Source organism: Aythya ferina, assembly GCF_964211825.1.
Source record: "Aythya ferina genome assembly, chromosome: 8".
NCBI classification, from domain to species: Eukaryota; Metazoa; Chordata; class Aves; order Anseriformes; family Anatidae; genus Aythya; species Aythya ferina.
This window is the reverse complement of record NC_140304.1, coordinates 30,726,958-30,742,854: the sequence shown is the minus strand read 5'-3', so window position 1 is coordinate 30,742,854 and position 15,897 is coordinate 30,726,958. Positions and strand designations below refer to the sequence as shown.

Sequence of the window (15,897 nt, the reverse complement as noted above, 5' to 3'; positions counted from 1 at the left end):
CCATAAAACCAGCGTGGGACCCCGGGGGATGGGGGGTGGGGGAGGCCTGGAGCAGCTCCCAGTTGGAAAATCATCCCCAGCATCTCAATGTCACGAAGCCAGCCCAAATTTCTATATTTTGATAGCGTGGTGGAAATTGAACTAAATATAGCCGAGCAAAAACACATCCCCAGCACGAGCTCTGAGCAGTACAAATGGAGACAATTAAGTCACAGCAAGGAAAGAAATTAATCTAATGATCTTCGCAGGCTCACCATCGAGGAGCTGATTAGCTCCAAAGGGGAAGAATGGTGAGAAACTCAGCTGCACGTGCTTTTTCCACTCCCCTTACGGTCATTTTGAGCGTGTCCCTTCCCTCGGTGGCACGCAGGGGAGCCGGGAACCCGACGGCCCCATCTGGAGCATCTCCACGGCCGTGGGAACCGCGTCGCTCCTCGGGGTCGCAGTAGGGATGAAAACGGGCCGGCTGCCAAGGATTTGCTGGTTTTTTCCTCTCGCTCATGGATAACCTTCAGAGGAAGCCCTCTGGCACACAGATTTTGTCCCCCAGCCCCACGAACATGATCCCGTCAGGAGCCCTGGGGGCACCGGGGCTGTCTGTCCGTGTGCTAGCCGTGGAGCTGGTGGGTGGCAGTACGGGACGGGGAAATGCCAGGGGAGCAACAAAACCCCCTGGGGGCTCAGGGACCAATGCATGGGGCTACCAGGGCTCCTGCTGGGGTTGTGAGGCGACATCCAGGTCTGTGGGGGGCTGTGGAGGCTGGAGGCCCCCGCACCGCCGTGACATCAGCCCCGAGATATGCGAGGAATGGAATCGCCCCGGCAAAGCTCGGCCCCTGCGATTGATTTGGGCTCCGTCCGTCCCGCAGGGGCACCACCACTGCTTGCTATGGCCTCGAGACCATAAATTGCAGGGAAGGGGGTGAAACGATCGCAGTAATTTGCTAACATTGTCCAGGCTGCCTGAAACGTCGCGGCTGGCTGCTGTCAGGGGTTAGCTCATTCCTGGTGCTGCGCCCGCCAGCTCTCCACCTCCCTCCTGGCATGGGCAGCCCCCAAAAGGGGCCCAGGCAGCTCGGGGAGCGCCCAGCACCTCGTCCTGACCCCCACGCAGGGCTCGGTGCTGTTAATTAAATTACTGGGCAGCCTGCGGGCCGTGCCTTGGCTCGGCTCCTTCGACATCTGCGGGCAGCAGCTGGGTGCTGCGGCGAGGCCGAGCTGAGCACGGGGCGCAGCCACCGGGTGCTGCTTCCTCCTCCACACCCGGAGGAAACCCAAACCTCCCCGTTTATCATGCAGAAAGCGCCCGGTCAGCAGGCTGGATTTTGGCAGCTCGGTGACTGGCAGGAGAATTTAGGGTTTAATATTTGCAGGAGATGAGCCTCTCGGCGCAGGCAGATTTATTTGCTGCAGGGGAAGGCGCTGCCGCAGCGAGAGGCCAGGAGCAGCTCAGGGCCACCCAGCGGGATCCCCCCGGGGCTGAAGGCAGCGGAAATTAAATATTTTGTCAATTGCTCCATCTAGTGACATTCCGGCAGAAAAAGCTGCAGGATCCTGCAAAGAAAGCGGGGCAGGGGCTGCTGGCACTGGCCCCACTCAAGCCCAAACGCGGCTTGGAGAAAACTGCAAAACACATGCAGACAGCCCTCCCTTCCCCAGATCCATGCAGTTTCTGGCTTTTATTGCTTTACCGTGGGACATAGCTGGAGCTCCTGCTTTGCCGTGCACAAATAAATCAGGATCTGCAGCAAAACAGCTCCCAAAATGCCAGGAGAATCCCAAACCCAGCTTCTAAACTTATTAATTTTCTATGTTTATGCACATTCAAGCGCTAAAAAATAAGGAAAAAAAAGCCAGAAAGCTTTGAGACTGAAGAGAGCCCTCACACTCAAAGTGCAAACAAGCAGCCCTCCCCAAAACCCACATTTTTTTTCAGAAGAAACCCATCGCTGGGCCTTCGCAGCCCTCTTCTTTTTTGTTCTATCTCCTCCTTGTGGCAGCTCGCTGGCGAGCCTCTAGCAGCAGCTGCAGCCCTGCGTCCTGGTGCCGGGAGAGAAGAGAGCTCGTCGGGCACGGCGGAGAGCGTGGTGCTGTGCTCAGCCGGCGTGCAGGCAGCCCAGGGCAGCCCGGATGGGAAGCACAGCGGAATAACCCCCGTGAATGTGGTTTTAATTGGCACAATTACTTTGATAAGGATGTAATTTTTAATTTTGAGCGAGCGCTCACAGAGGCACAGCACCTCCAGCAGAGGCCGCGGTGCCAGGGACGGATGAGAAGCGCTCGTGCTGCCGCTGCGCCTTCCTGTGCAGGACTCGGGAACAAACCGCTCGAAGCCCTTGGCTTTGCTGCATTTGTGCAGGGAGCAGAGAGCTCAGGGCCCGTTGCAACGAGGCTGAAGGCGAAGGGGAGGTGCTCCTGAAACCTTTTCAGCCCAGGGTGCTGCAGAACCGGGGCATATCCAATGTGTCGCCACCCGAAGAGGTGCGGGCAGCGCAGGGCTGTGAGCCTGAGAGAACAAAAGGCCCTCTGCTGCTGGGAAACAATGACCACGACAATGCTGAAACAGAATGTAAATACAGCTAAATTATGGATGTGGGAGTACGAAACCATGGAAAAAGTGATAATGGAGTTATTTATCAATGCTCGGCACAACTGTACAAACTCCTGTTTTATAGGTGTGGAATATTAAATTAATCCAGTCCAGCTCTTCCAGGCGAAGGTACATTAACTGCTCCATCTCAGCGTAATCACGTTACCTCAACGGGCTCGCTACGTGTCACACTACGAGGGTGGTAATCGCCCTTTGATTAATTACAGGGAATTTAGAGGCATTTCAGCTATTCCTTACGCAGCAGCACAGTCTGACACAGGCGGGGTGGTTTCTGGACAGGCTCCGCGCCCTGGTGTGCAGGGAGCTCACCCGGGGGATGACAAATCTCAGTCTAACAGGAGATGTAACTTGCTCTTTTTTTTGGCAGAATTGGCCTGGAAATGCAAACAGCCCTGAGGTGGCTCCTGGTGCTGTTAAGGGTGTGCTTGATGCTGATAAAGGAGGGACTGAACCTGCTAAAAGAAACGGCTCTGCCAAGGGAGTCCTCAGACCAAGGCAGGAGAGCATACCACCAGCACAGATGAGTTCGAGCAGTGCTGTAGCACCTCCAAAAGGCTGCGAGCACACCCACAGCAGAGATGTTCCTGCTGCAGGCACCCTTCTCGTGGAGTCTGAGCCCTCCTGTCACAACCCAGTCGCTCTGGGCCTTTGCCTTCACCCCCTTTTCCCTCCCCCAGTTTTGCTGCCTGCACACTGGACCCTTGCTCTTTCACGTGAGCCACCTTTTGTGAAGTTCTCCTTATTCAAAGCCTTTACCACCTGCAAGGCAGCAGCAGCCCTCTGACGGAGCACAGATGCACACAGGGGGGCTCCCTCCCCGTGAGGGTCTTGCTCCGGAGCGAGGAGCCCCCGGCTGGCACCGCGGCCTCTGGTCACTCCTTGCAGCTGCAGCAGCTCCTGCTCTCCGAGGAAGGCAATAACGAGCAAACAAAGACATCTCGTGCACTACAATTCTGCAATGATTAAGAAAAAATAAATAACGCACAGCTACTTAGGTAACCGAGATTTATTTAGAATCTTTGAAGTCATAAAATGTCTTATTTCAGTGATATATGTAAACATACAATCAGGAGGTCTAATTGCTTTTCCCTTGCACAGAAATAAAGTTTTAAACAAACCAGAACACCTCAACCCAGACAAGCGTAATGCAAATTTAATTATCTAACTTGGTCCTGTACAACAGCACACGCTTCTCCGCATGGTCACTGGTTTATCAATTAGTTGCAATATGATTTTTGGCAGTAATATATTCAAGACACAAAGTGCAAATTACAAGAAGCAGAAAATGTTATCTCATTCTGAGCAATGAGAAGTGCAAAATATCCCAGCCCATAAATCCTATTCGTTATGTGCAGTATGAGCAGGATGTGCATAACAGGCTAACAAATAGCCATGTAAAACTTCATCGATTAAACGCAGCAACATCTTAAGGTAGGAATGCAACGGCTATAAAAACGATCGGAGGAATCGTTACGTTTTGTTCATAAACTCCACACGCTGTTTCTGAGGGCACCTCTTCCCATCTCATCTGCCTGCCTCAACCTCTGCGTGCCTCGGACGCTTCTGCGACCCAGAGCAGCCTGCTACGAATTCCTCGGCTCGATACCATTAACACCACACCCACTGACTGCCCCAGCAGGCTAAATGCACTTTGTGATTTCCGAAGGAAAACTTTTAAATGAACTAAGGAAAACCTCTGCAGTGAGGGCGAATCGCAGCTTGCTTATTTCCTCGTGGTTCATCCCGCGTCAGTGTGTGCTTTCCACAAAACCAGGGAGGAGCCACCCAGCTACAGCGCGCGCACCAACTGCGCTTCTAATGCTAAGCCTGGGCTACTCGGTTATTGCAGCACAGCTTCCGAATTCTCCTTCCATTTATTTCTAAGGATTTTTCACATCAAACAGCCAGTTTTGATCCCTCCCCCCCCTCCTTTTTTTCATTTCTCCCAGCTACATCATCATTATAAATTACACCAAATAGCCCGCATCAGCCTGGGCCGCCTCCTCCAAAGCCCCGCTGTTCCTCCGCACGGGCAGATTAAACCACAATGGCTGGCACTGCCATCCATCCGCCTGCCAAACTCATTTTCTAAATCGCCAAGGCCGCAGCCGTCTAATCGCTGCAGGAAGGGCTGCAGCACCTAACCCAGTCACCGAATTTCATCTGAAGGCTGCTGCACCCCACCTCCAGCGCTCAGAGGGCCCCGGGAGGGCTCCTGGAGGATTCAGAGCCCTCTCTCCTGGCTGAGGTCAAAGCAAAGACGTCAGGGGCTTTGACTGCACCTGGGGGGCAAGGCTGGGAAGCCCTGCAGCGTGCTGTGCCCAGGGGAGCTCACGGCTGCCCGGTGTTACGTGGTAATACCCAAACCTGAGCTCCGGCACCCCCAGGAGGGAGCCATCCTCTGTGATCCATGACAGCCTCTTCCTGTGCTATCTGTTCCCGAGGAGCCTCCTGGAAATGGTTTGCTGGTTTGGATTAACTTCATCTAGCCTTAAAGACAATGTGCAGAGGGGCAGCTCGCCATCATTACTAGAATTACTGGATCACGTTGCCTAAGCAAACTTTTGTCTTCATTAAAGTTTCAGGATGAACAATTATGCTGCAACTTGGCACAACAACAACTGTCTTTGTATGCAACATGCCTGGTGTGTATCAGCACATTTCTCCTTTAAAAATATAATTAGAACGAGATACGTTGTTGTTCATGCTGCTTAAATATCTGAAAAGGCTCAAACGTTTTAAAAGCCTAAAAAAAAAAAAAATAAAAATCGCCTCTCCCCTAGTTTATTTTTCATGCTAAAGGCTGCAAATTGACACATCACAGTAATTACCTCTGACTAACTTCCATAGACCTACCCAAAGAGATAAACATGAGAAGTTCACATTTGACTATCAGACTTACTGTGCCGAGCACAAATAATTTCCCAGAGGAGAATTTGATATTTCATCATTTGGAACAGTGGTAATTTAATTACATTGCTAATGTTTTCTGGCATACTTGAAAGGACAATTAGCATAAGTAAATCATGAGTGAGATGACAAGTCACTCAGCGTTTATTTCTGCTCATCAGATGAGATCAGCTGATGATCTAAATTCTCTTTTGTGTGCGAACAGAGCCCAGGTTCAGCAGTTGTATCTGGGTTCAGACCGGTGGGGATAAACTGAAGCAGAACGTAAAACTGATGTTATTCTTTGAAGTTTCTTAATTAGACTTGTCCAGGGGAAACTTAAAAGCCACCAGAAGTAAGGGAGGGTGGGGAAAACGTTGATCGATGGGGAAGGCTAAATGAAGCTCAAGATGCACACTACCCATTCTGGCAATGGGGTGAATACTGATTAATTTTCGCCAGAGTTTGCTTTACATCCGGCTCAGGGCTGAACGGTATTATTATAGCTCTACTGATGTTCTAAAATAATTGTATTTATCTCTGCGAGCGCAATGACATTCATGATAACACCGTTAATGTCACAGTTCCTTTCTGGCGCTTCAGAATAGCTACAGCTTGCTCATGAGTAACACCTTCCAAAGCCTCCCCATTAACCGCTAAAATCTGATCGCCACGCTTCAGTCTGCCATCGTCCGCAGCTGCTCCCTGCAAATGGCAAAAGGAAACGTTAGCGGCTGGTAGCACCGAGCCCTCCCGCCTCTCCTGATGCTGATGGATGAAATGAGGAGGGATGCGGCGCTGGAAATCCCAGCGTAGCTGGGTGGGGGACACAGAAAAAGGAGAGAGTTGTTGTGCAGTGCCCAAATCTGCGGGAAGGCTTGGGCATTGCCCTCTGCTGACACTGCTTACCCAGCCCCTGCTGCTCTGGGGCAGCACAGGAGGGAATTACACCCCGGGGAAAAGGGGAATCAGCTCAGTCCCTGGATACAATGCAGTGTAAAGATTGGTTCTGTCCTTTATGATCATGCAGACACTTGTTAAAGCAGTATGTCAGTGCTGAGCTGAGAAATGGGTTAAAATGTGGGAAGGGAGATGCAGAGCTCGTGCGAGACAACAGCCTGGGCACTGCCCCGAGCCCCAGACAGAGCTGGGCTCAACTGAAAGTCCTGGGAAGCTCGCACAGAGCTTTAGAAGTGGCTGTTCTCCTTCTCAGCTCTGAACTCAGCTCTTTTGCCCAAATCCTGAGCCCCTGCCCTGCCCAGAGGCTGGCTCGTGGTGTCTGGCTCTGTCCCACGGCCCCATCAGTGGCTGCGGTGTTTCCCAGCTGTGATTTGGGGGTTTCTCAGCTGTGCTCACCTCTGTGAGCCTGTAAATCTGAGCATCCATTTAAAGGCACAGAATCTTCTCATAAGTGCAAGTTGTGAGAAGACCAGATATCTGTGGTTTGAACTTCAACACAAGGTTGAAGGTTTAATTTAATTTAATTTTATTTTTTAATATCACCTACCCTGTCAGAAACGCTGGCACAACTGACAGCAAGTGGGCACAGGACAAACAATTTTGAGTGACTGACTGAGAAGTCCCTTTATGTAAACTACCCCTAATTCCCACTGCTTTCTCCCCCCAGTTTCCAGAATTACATCAGTCGTGGCTCCATGAGAAGATGTTGCTGGCACATGCAGAGAGCATTCTCAGCAGCAGGGTGGAGGCATCTCTCCCTCCACACCTGTGGCCATTTTGGGGCAATTTGCCTCGAGACAAGGCTGCAAAGTACAGGTTCCTTGGTGGCCAGAGCCACTGCTGTACCTGGCAGCCACACCATGAGCAGCTCAGGCAGCAAACAAGCAGCACAGAGAGGGGAGTGCTCACAGAGGGCTTGAGAGCAAAGCTGGAAGTGGGGGAGAATAACTAAAGCCAGGACTGATGTGGAAGCCAATTCATCATCGAGCCACGTGGTACGGCGTTTGGTTCTTCCAGTGGCTCTTCTCACTGAGCTGACCACCTGAGCACAGGGCTTTGCAGCTGAAGCTCCAGGACACGACATCTCTGCAACTGCCTCCTCTCGTGGACAGCAGGAAAACACCTCCACACTGCTTGGAAGGCACCGAGGTTTGCAGATAGAAAACTGCTCTGTAAATATTTTAACGTATAAACCCAAGTTTCCAAAGTACACAGACCAATTTTGCTGAGATAACGTGTCTTGTTTCAGCCAGCAGCAACGTGAAATATAAACTGAGAAGCCAGCTGTGTGTTCTGGGGCCACTCACATCAGCGTACCTAGACAGTACATTTTGCTTTCAACTCCATATATATTACCCAAGCCAAATCTTACGTTTATTTGTAAAGATAATAAAGAAAAAGGGAGAAAACAAAACAAAAAGAGATACCTTGGCAAATATAGTCTTGACATAAATGGGCAGGTCTCCATGGGGACTTCCATACCCCCCTACAATACTAAATCCCAGTCCATCAGAGCCTTTCTCCAAAGTAATAATCTTAGGCTGAGGTGCTCTGAAAACACAATAAATATCACTTAGAATAACAACAGCTGTCTCTGGGGACTTTCCGCAGAAGGAAGACTTACAGAGATATTTATCTACCAACAAGTTTTTCACACAGTCACCAAGCAGGATTCTTGGCCTTGGGCTCAGACACAGTCCTGCACAGCCCTGAGCTTGCAAGCTGTTCCGCAGGCTTCAGCTCCTCCCTTAAAAAATACTTGAAAATACTTAAAGAGCTCACCAAGAGCACTTCTCTCTCATGCAGGAGTGCTGCTTCTCTAATCTGCAGTAGCTGTGCATACATAAAGGAAATTTTGCTTTCTTACCAGCCCGGCTGTCATCTTCACTCTGGAAAAGTGGCGACTGCAGCAGCTTCCTCACAGAGTCATCTGATTTTATGATTTCACTGGGATGAGGCTGCAGCCGGGAACACTCGTGTTTGTAGTCTCAGCTCTACTGCAAGCTCTTTGGGTGATTTCTGAGAACTTTCATCGCACTCCATCCCTGTGCCTCGTAACCCCAGGGGCTGATTCCAGAGAGCCCCTCACTCAGCACCTTGCTTAGACCCTGCAGTGGCTGTTAATGTCTGCATCGCAAGGTTTTTGGTGGAGTCCAGACTGCTCTGTCTATCTATCTACCTCAAATATGAAAAAGTAATCTCTACATATTTAGGAAGAACCATTATGGGCAAATTCTGTTTGGCATCTGCCTAATTAAAGGCGCAGCTCATGAAGACTTGTACCTAGCCATTTCTTTAGGACAGACTGAATGCATGCGCCTACCTAATTCTGCTTCCTATTTTCAAATTTAAATTTCCTTACTATTTTGATATAAAATGAGAATACAGATATTTTTGTGAAATAAGCAATTCTCCTTTGAGAGCAGCAATAAAAACAGTTCCTCACATTGTACAACTAGTGAATGCAGCATAAATAGCTCAAGTTTTATACTCAAAATCCCCCGAGGTAGGGCAGCAACTTGCATCTCAGCTTCTTAAAGTAAATATAATGAATCAAAGAACGAAAATGAAGAACATAATGAAGCTAATAAACCAAAATGAAAATGAAATGAATTTCAAAATGGTAACTGGAATGCTATGAGCCACCCTAAAAAGCACGTGATGGGTAATGATGCGTGGCCATGGGAGGGCTTGGTCTCTAACTTCTATCACCATACAGAAGTGCTATAGGTAGAAAAAATTCAGTGAGACTTTTTAAGAACTGTAAAGCTAAAAAAAGACAAAGTTCTTGGGCATGTTTTGAAAGATTTGTCCCCAGTACCATTTTTTTAAATATCTCTTGTCTTGGTCTGCCGATGACAAATGATTTTGAATTGCTATAACCAGAACTCCTCTCAGGCACAGAGGCCAGCAGACAAATGCAGAACTACCACGTCAGCATAACCATCAGAAAGGACAAGATAAGGCAAGTGTTTGGAAACACATTTTGTGTCCTTACTTAGACAATTTCCGTCACCAGGTAAAGATGGACACAGGTGTGTAATCAGCTTGGAGAACGTCACAGTTACCATTTTAAAGGTGATGGAAAATTAGAGAGAAAAGCAATGGGAAGAGACCTCCTTCGCCACCCTGGCTTTTCCCTTGCATGAGGCACAGAAATCCATCTCACTTATGCAGACTGTTACAAACTTACTCAGGATCTTCAGAAGCATGCTCAGAAGAAGAGTTGAGGTTGCATCCTGCAGACATGCTCTCCAGCTGGGTCGCAATAGCACTGATGTTGGTATCAGCCACAACCTAAGCAGAAAGGAGGCAATGAAATGCTGTGTGTGCTCACTTAGTACCAGAGACATCTTGTGTTTTTCAATCAAATTTCAAATACAAGCCCTACTTTCTTAAATTTCCTACTAATGCAATACTTTCAAATAACTGTGTTAAAAATCATGGATAGCCACCTTTTTCTGGGGTTAAAACTTTGCTCTGGAGCTCTCTATCAGGCAAAGGTCCTGAAACACCTCAGATTGATTTGTTTGCAGAGTGGGGGAGAAATGAATCCTTGGTTTCAGCTTCTCTGCAGTTTCTCCAGCATTTCAACTAAACGCAACAAACACGATACTGAAAGCTGCCCAGTTATGGCCCTGCATCATTCTGAAATCAGCAGGAATTACCACGACACACTAATTAATAGAGCTAACAACATTAGATGGGATATGAGGCAGCAAGCTCGCTCAGGCTTTTTAAAACAACCATGTTGACGTTTCATAGGAACCAGGTGGAGATGCACTGAGAAAGAGGTGCCTTGAACTCCAAAGTTTGTGTCTGCTGGTCCCAGAGCTGGTCTCCCAGGGAATAGCTCGCAGGATGCAGGCCTGATGGGGATCATTAAAGACACAGTGTCGAGGCCCACTCTAGATTTTGGCTTTCACTGTATGCTAGTTTTCTGTTGTTTTTCTGGAAAACATTTGAGGAAGCCACTTAGAAGTGTTTTGCTTTTAAGAATTCACAGCTAAACACACAATTCCTAACAGCTACGTGCAGTGGTTATCCCTAACTCTGAGGAGATGCTCATCTCTGCTTGATGCTTATTGTGCAGGGGTTTGGTTCAGAGACAGTGACGAGTACCCAGCAAGTTCATTTTCAGTAGTTTCTCTAGCTATTTGTGGCCTTATTTTATCAAAATTAACAGGGACTTTTTCCACTCCTCGCTGGGAACATGGCTTAAGGGAAACATACCTTTCTGAAATTAAAAAAAAAATGAATCCATTATATAAATCCCCCATTTTAAATGAACGTTCACAATTCTGCCATGACAGTATTCCCCTCTCTCTAATCATTTGGAACCAAGAGAGTGGTAGCATTTTCTAGGAAAAAAAAATTAGTTCTAGTGCAAATTTCCCATCCCAGGACTAAGGATCCCAGATGCCCTTAATGAAAGGGGCCACAGAGGAGGCCACCTGGCTCCGAGAGCAAAGGCACCGTTAAGTTTTCCTTCCCATTGCAGAAGGGGAAAGAGTGCCAGCCAGTATTTGTCACATTTTGTTAAATAAAATAGAGTAAAATAAATCTGTATTCAAAAATCTTCAGTTGGCAGTAAGAATGTATCAGAGTTCAACAACCTTGTAAAAAAGCTTCTCCTTATCTCATTACTACACCTGCAGAAAAGAAATTAAATTAAACCAAAGCATCAAAACAGCCGGAAGGGATGATTGTTCCCCTGAGACCCTAATCTCCCATTTGCAAACAGCATTTGCAAACTCCTTTACCATCCTTCCCAGGACGTACTGATAATAAGCCTTTCCACACCACTGAACGCAATTATCTGACCTTTCAGAGCGGTTTGCCATGAAGTGGTCTAACCCGATAATAAACAGAATTACTTAATGACACATCAGTCATGATTATCGCAGCGATAGGATTATTTCAGTTAGATTGTTTTAATAAAAAAGCAGCCCGGTGATTGAGAAGTACCTGCAGTTAGCCTGTAACCTGACCGTATCGCCGCGCTGACGGCGGGGCTGCTCCGCTACCTCCCTGCTGCTAGATCAAAACACAGCCTGCCAGAGCAGATTCTCAACAGGGGAAAATAAGACTCCCTTCGATCAGAAAACCCTGCATCATCTGTAAAAGTATTCAACACGTTTTGAGCCAGACAGCGAAAATGTGGAAGAAAAACTGTCAAGTGACAAAAAGCGAAGACATTTCTAGAACAACCTCTTTGTTTATGTGAGCGAACAACTGACAGCGTGCTTCATCAGGAATATTTTTAAATGCATGATGAGGTGGGATACGCTGTATTACAGCTTTCAAGATTAGCAATTTGGGGTTCTGCAGCAAGCTTTCATTTTCTATTCAGGGAATACTGTTGACATGAAAAGTGAAATTACTCAACGTTAGTAACAATATGATAACTATAATTTAACAGAAAATCCTCAGCTGGTGTGTATCTGTGTAGTTCCTCTGACTTCAATGGAACTACACAAATACACCATCTGCTCTGGAACTGGCTCATCACTTAGGGGGTCAGCAGTTCATGGACAGACAAAACAAAGAATAAACGAGTCTAAAAGTAAGTTTATTATCATTCCTTTTCTTCTTTTTTTTCCCCCTGCTCTCGCATTTTTGCCTTTTTTTTATAGTAACATTTAAGTTGTAATGAAAGTAAGAAGCCTGCAAAAATTTCTCAAGATGTGTTCAAGTCCAATATGTTGATGATAAAATTAGATTAGATTTTAGTGGTACGTCTTAAGCTTATTTTCCAATTGTTACAATAATTCTGCAAATGAGCAGTATTTTGAATTCTCTCTGGCGAGTATTTTTCCCATTTCTTCATGTAAACATAAAAATAAACTAAAGACGGATATACTAGCAAGCAGCAATTAGAACCAAAGTGGTAGAACACGTCTTCCTTTCATATAAATGTGGCAGTGATAAACTCTTTCTTCTCTCTTGAGTGTTATTATTCATTACCTGTAGAGTAATTAATTCTAGACAGCACTGTCTTGATGATGATGCTATCATTCTTACTAAGTGCTGCTAATATTCTTCCTTCTCCCCCTTTCAAGAGCAAGGAAATTAACACTGTGGACAGTTTGGTCACAGTCTAGTGGCATGCACGCACACATACACACACACAATTTCTTGTTCCTGCTAACTTCAGATGAAAAAAACCTTGGAAGCTTGTTGATTTATCATGTGTAGCAACAAGTTACTTTGTTCTCTTTGTTACGCTTTTATATAATCATGCTCACAGCCTGTATGAGTGGCAATAAATAATTTTTGAATGAAAATTATTTCTTGCTTTCATTCCGTGTAATTCCCATCAGCAAGCACCCTGCAATTCTGTGATGCCTTGTGCCAGTGATGCTTAGTGTTTTTTTTTTTTTTCCTGAATGCCATTTATCTACCCTCATGCAGCTGCATGTTCAATTTATCACCATACCTGCAGGATAATGCTCCCATAAGCATTCTTTAGTAGATTAACAGCATCTGCATGAGACAGCCCATCCAAAGGTTGCCCATTAATACTGACAATCCGATCTCCAACCTAAAAGTACAACAGTAATGGAAAATTACTAGCATTAAGGAAAATTAAAATTAAGAATGCTTAAAATTCCTCATGAACTTGGCACTGCACAGTCATGCTTCTCTTTTGCAGGATCGCTTTTGTGAGAATTCTACATTGCTAGTGATCATTTCCCATTCTTCAGAGCAAGCACAATACAATTTTTTTTAAAAATAACAATGTGATCAGAGAAACAAAGGTGGGTTGTATTTTATTGTTTCTATTTGCAAACAGAGAGGGTGAGATTGACTGCTGTTCTCCCATCCAAAAAGGGTTTGTGGCCATTTGTGCGAACAAGTTCTTTTCTTATAGATTATGTAGGCACATGATGAAAGCACGATAGGAAAGCAGGCACTTCTCTTTACACAAAAAAAATGATTTTGACCCTGGCACTTAACACTATTGTGTATTTCTACTGGAGACACAGCATGGATGTAGCACTGTTTGCTACTGAACCTCAGGGGCCAAAGTTTTCCTATGCAACTGCATACTAAGTTCTCTTCAATATTAATGATTCCCTGAAATGCTCTCCAAATTTGGTAAATGATCAGTGGTCATTCCTAGAAATACCCGCATATCCTGTGTATCTGATATAAGCATTTTATTTTTGCATTCCTCTATCAGGGCTTTGAGATCAAACAACTAACTTCTGATGTTGTTTGTCTTGTTTGAGCTCCAAAACAATGCCCAATCTGAAGTCTCCAGAGCATCTGCTGCTTCCAGAGAGCTTGTTGCTGTCCTCCCTGGGTCTGGATGAACATATGCTGTAGATCTTCCAGCTTATTTATTTTTGCTCAAACACACTCAAAGACAACTGCAAATGCATTTATGTTCTCTTAACATATCTTTGCCATGTAGGCAATCACAATTATCCCCAGATGCAATATAATCAAAAGGGGAAGAGAGGGGCAGAGCTTTTTTGTGTGTTTGTTTTTAAACAGAGACAGAGTAGCCTATGAGACATTATCAAAGTGAGGACACATGCAGAAGCACCTGAGGCTCCTTCTCTGAGACAAAACAGATGAAATGGAAGGTATTGAGAAGAGCCCTCTACTCACTCTGAGTCTTTGGGTACGTGCAGCCACACCACTGGCTTGAATCATAGCAATGAAGATGGGAATATCTCCCAAAGGACTCCCCTTCCCTCCTGCTATACTGATACCAAGTGCATCATTTGGTCCCTAAAAGAAAAAACAAAACAAAACAAAAACACATTTTTAACTGGGGCCTGCTTACAGAGGTCAATGTTTAGGGTACAGCAATAACAGACCCGTCTGATTTATGCAATATGGTGAAAACAGCTACGTTTGACATGCACATACAGGTCCCATTACACAGACATACATTCGGCAACCTATAGCAAACAAAATGCAGTTTAATTTGAGGAACACTACAAAAATTAACAACTTCAGTCAAAGGTGTCAGCTTTTTGAAATGATAGAAAATAACTCACTGACCCTTGTTATCTCCACAGTCCTTGGGCCTGTATCTGCTCCTACTAATAAAGAAACAAACAATTAGCTTCTGTAATTAAGAGATAATATAATTAAGAGATAACACTGTCAGGTGACAATGGTCCCTTGCTGCCTAGTCAGAGTTATCACCAAGCAGAAGCACAGCCCTTCCTGTGCCAAATCAGGCAGCACTGCTCACGTGAGGAGGACAGGATTGCTGTTTCACCAGGAGATGAATACGGATGCAATCACTCTGCCTGACGGATGCCACTGTGACACCCATTGTAGCACAGCCACTGCTCACCACAATCTCTTGAATAGCAGCACTCTGCTGGCCTGAAGAAAAGCCCTATTGTGCATTGCACTCAATTAAAGATTGCCTTATTATTCATAAATCAGTGTCCCCACCACAAAGGGTAGGGCACACGGCTTGTCTCAGACTGTTGAGGTTCCATTGATTTCCTGTTCTAATTTGTGCCGTATTTGTAAATAATAGACAGCCAGGAAGTCTGGCTGGCATATATCTAGCCACAGGACATTTAAAAGTACTCAAAACATTAAAAAAAATGAAGAAAAAGGGACACTGCAAATGAATCATTTGACTGGGACTAAATAGCTTAAGAGCTGATGGTGTAGTCAGGTCCTGGGCTCTGCTGGAATAATCCGTAATTGTACCAGCTTTAATTAACCTGTTTTAAGAATCTTTTAGAAGATTCTTGTTAATACATATCAGTATTTCTTACTGCCACGTGTGTGCTTGTGCAGCTATCTGTTATGAGTGCTCAAGGCAGGACTGCTGAGGTGCTGCAAGGTCCGACACCATGGGAAGCGCAGCCTTGGGGACACTGAGCCAGGACACACAGATGTGCACTGTTAGAGCTGCAGGGCCCTTCATCAACATGGTGCAAGGAAGGCTGCCCAAAAAGCCAGGTCTCCTCCAGTGCATGCAAAAAGCCAGAAGAAACGTCTTCTGCCCATGGTCAGCCACAAGCTAAGGTTACAAATTTCTGACTCAGTGCAGAGCACACAAATGTGCAGGCCCGCTACAGGTTCCCGCAAGTTGTAGATTCAGCACTTGCTAAATCTGCAAATTGCAATCTGGGCATTGTGACTTTTTACAAAACACCCTTTTATACGTTCAAGAGCAACACAGATATAAATGAAGTGGTGGCAGCTTTATTCCCTGAAAAAAACTATTCTATAAGAACCTTGCCTGTGCTAAGCCTCTGACAAGGGCACTGGGGAATAGCAGGGTGCAAGAATTCTGCATTTAAAATAGAGGAGCCATTACTCTACAATGCGACATGAAAGCAATGTCATCTGCAGGAAAGTGTTAAGGGTCTTACAACATCAGTGGTGCGTCTTCTGGGAGGCTGTGTAGGAAAACCAGACTCAAGTATTCAAGTATTCTTTTGTACAAA

General features: G+C 46.1%; 1 protein-coding gene across 7 annotated transcripts in view; it reads right to left on the bottom strand.

The window, feature by feature from the left end:
* Positions 1-3,599: 3,599 nt before the first annotated feature.
* The window catches only part of PATJ (PATJ crumbs cell polarity complex component), a 145,582-nt gene continuing 133,284 nt past the window's right edge, over positions 3,600-15,897 (bottom strand). For 5 of the 7 annotated variants that reach the window (XM_084528545.1, XM_084528543.1, XM_084528547.1 and 2 more), the window contains 6 exons: positions 14,480-14,520; positions 14,081-14,203; positions 12,900-13,004; positions 9,654-9,757; positions 7,888-8,011; positions 3,600-6,205 (listed from right to left, as the gene is read on the bottom strand). In XM_084528545.1, the coding sequence (XP_084384671.1) occupies positions 6,059-6,205; positions 7,888-8,011; positions 9,654-9,757; positions 12,900-13,004; positions 14,081-14,203; positions 14,480-14,520 (644 nt within the window). In that variant the 3' untranslated portion in view covers positions 3,600-6,058. The remainder of the gene's footprint in view (positions 6,206-7,887; positions 8,012-9,653; positions 9,758-12,899; positions 13,005-14,080; positions 14,204-14,479; positions 14,521-15,897) is intronic. The other 2 variants (XM_084528546.1, XM_084528549.1) reach the window with 2 other exon arrangements.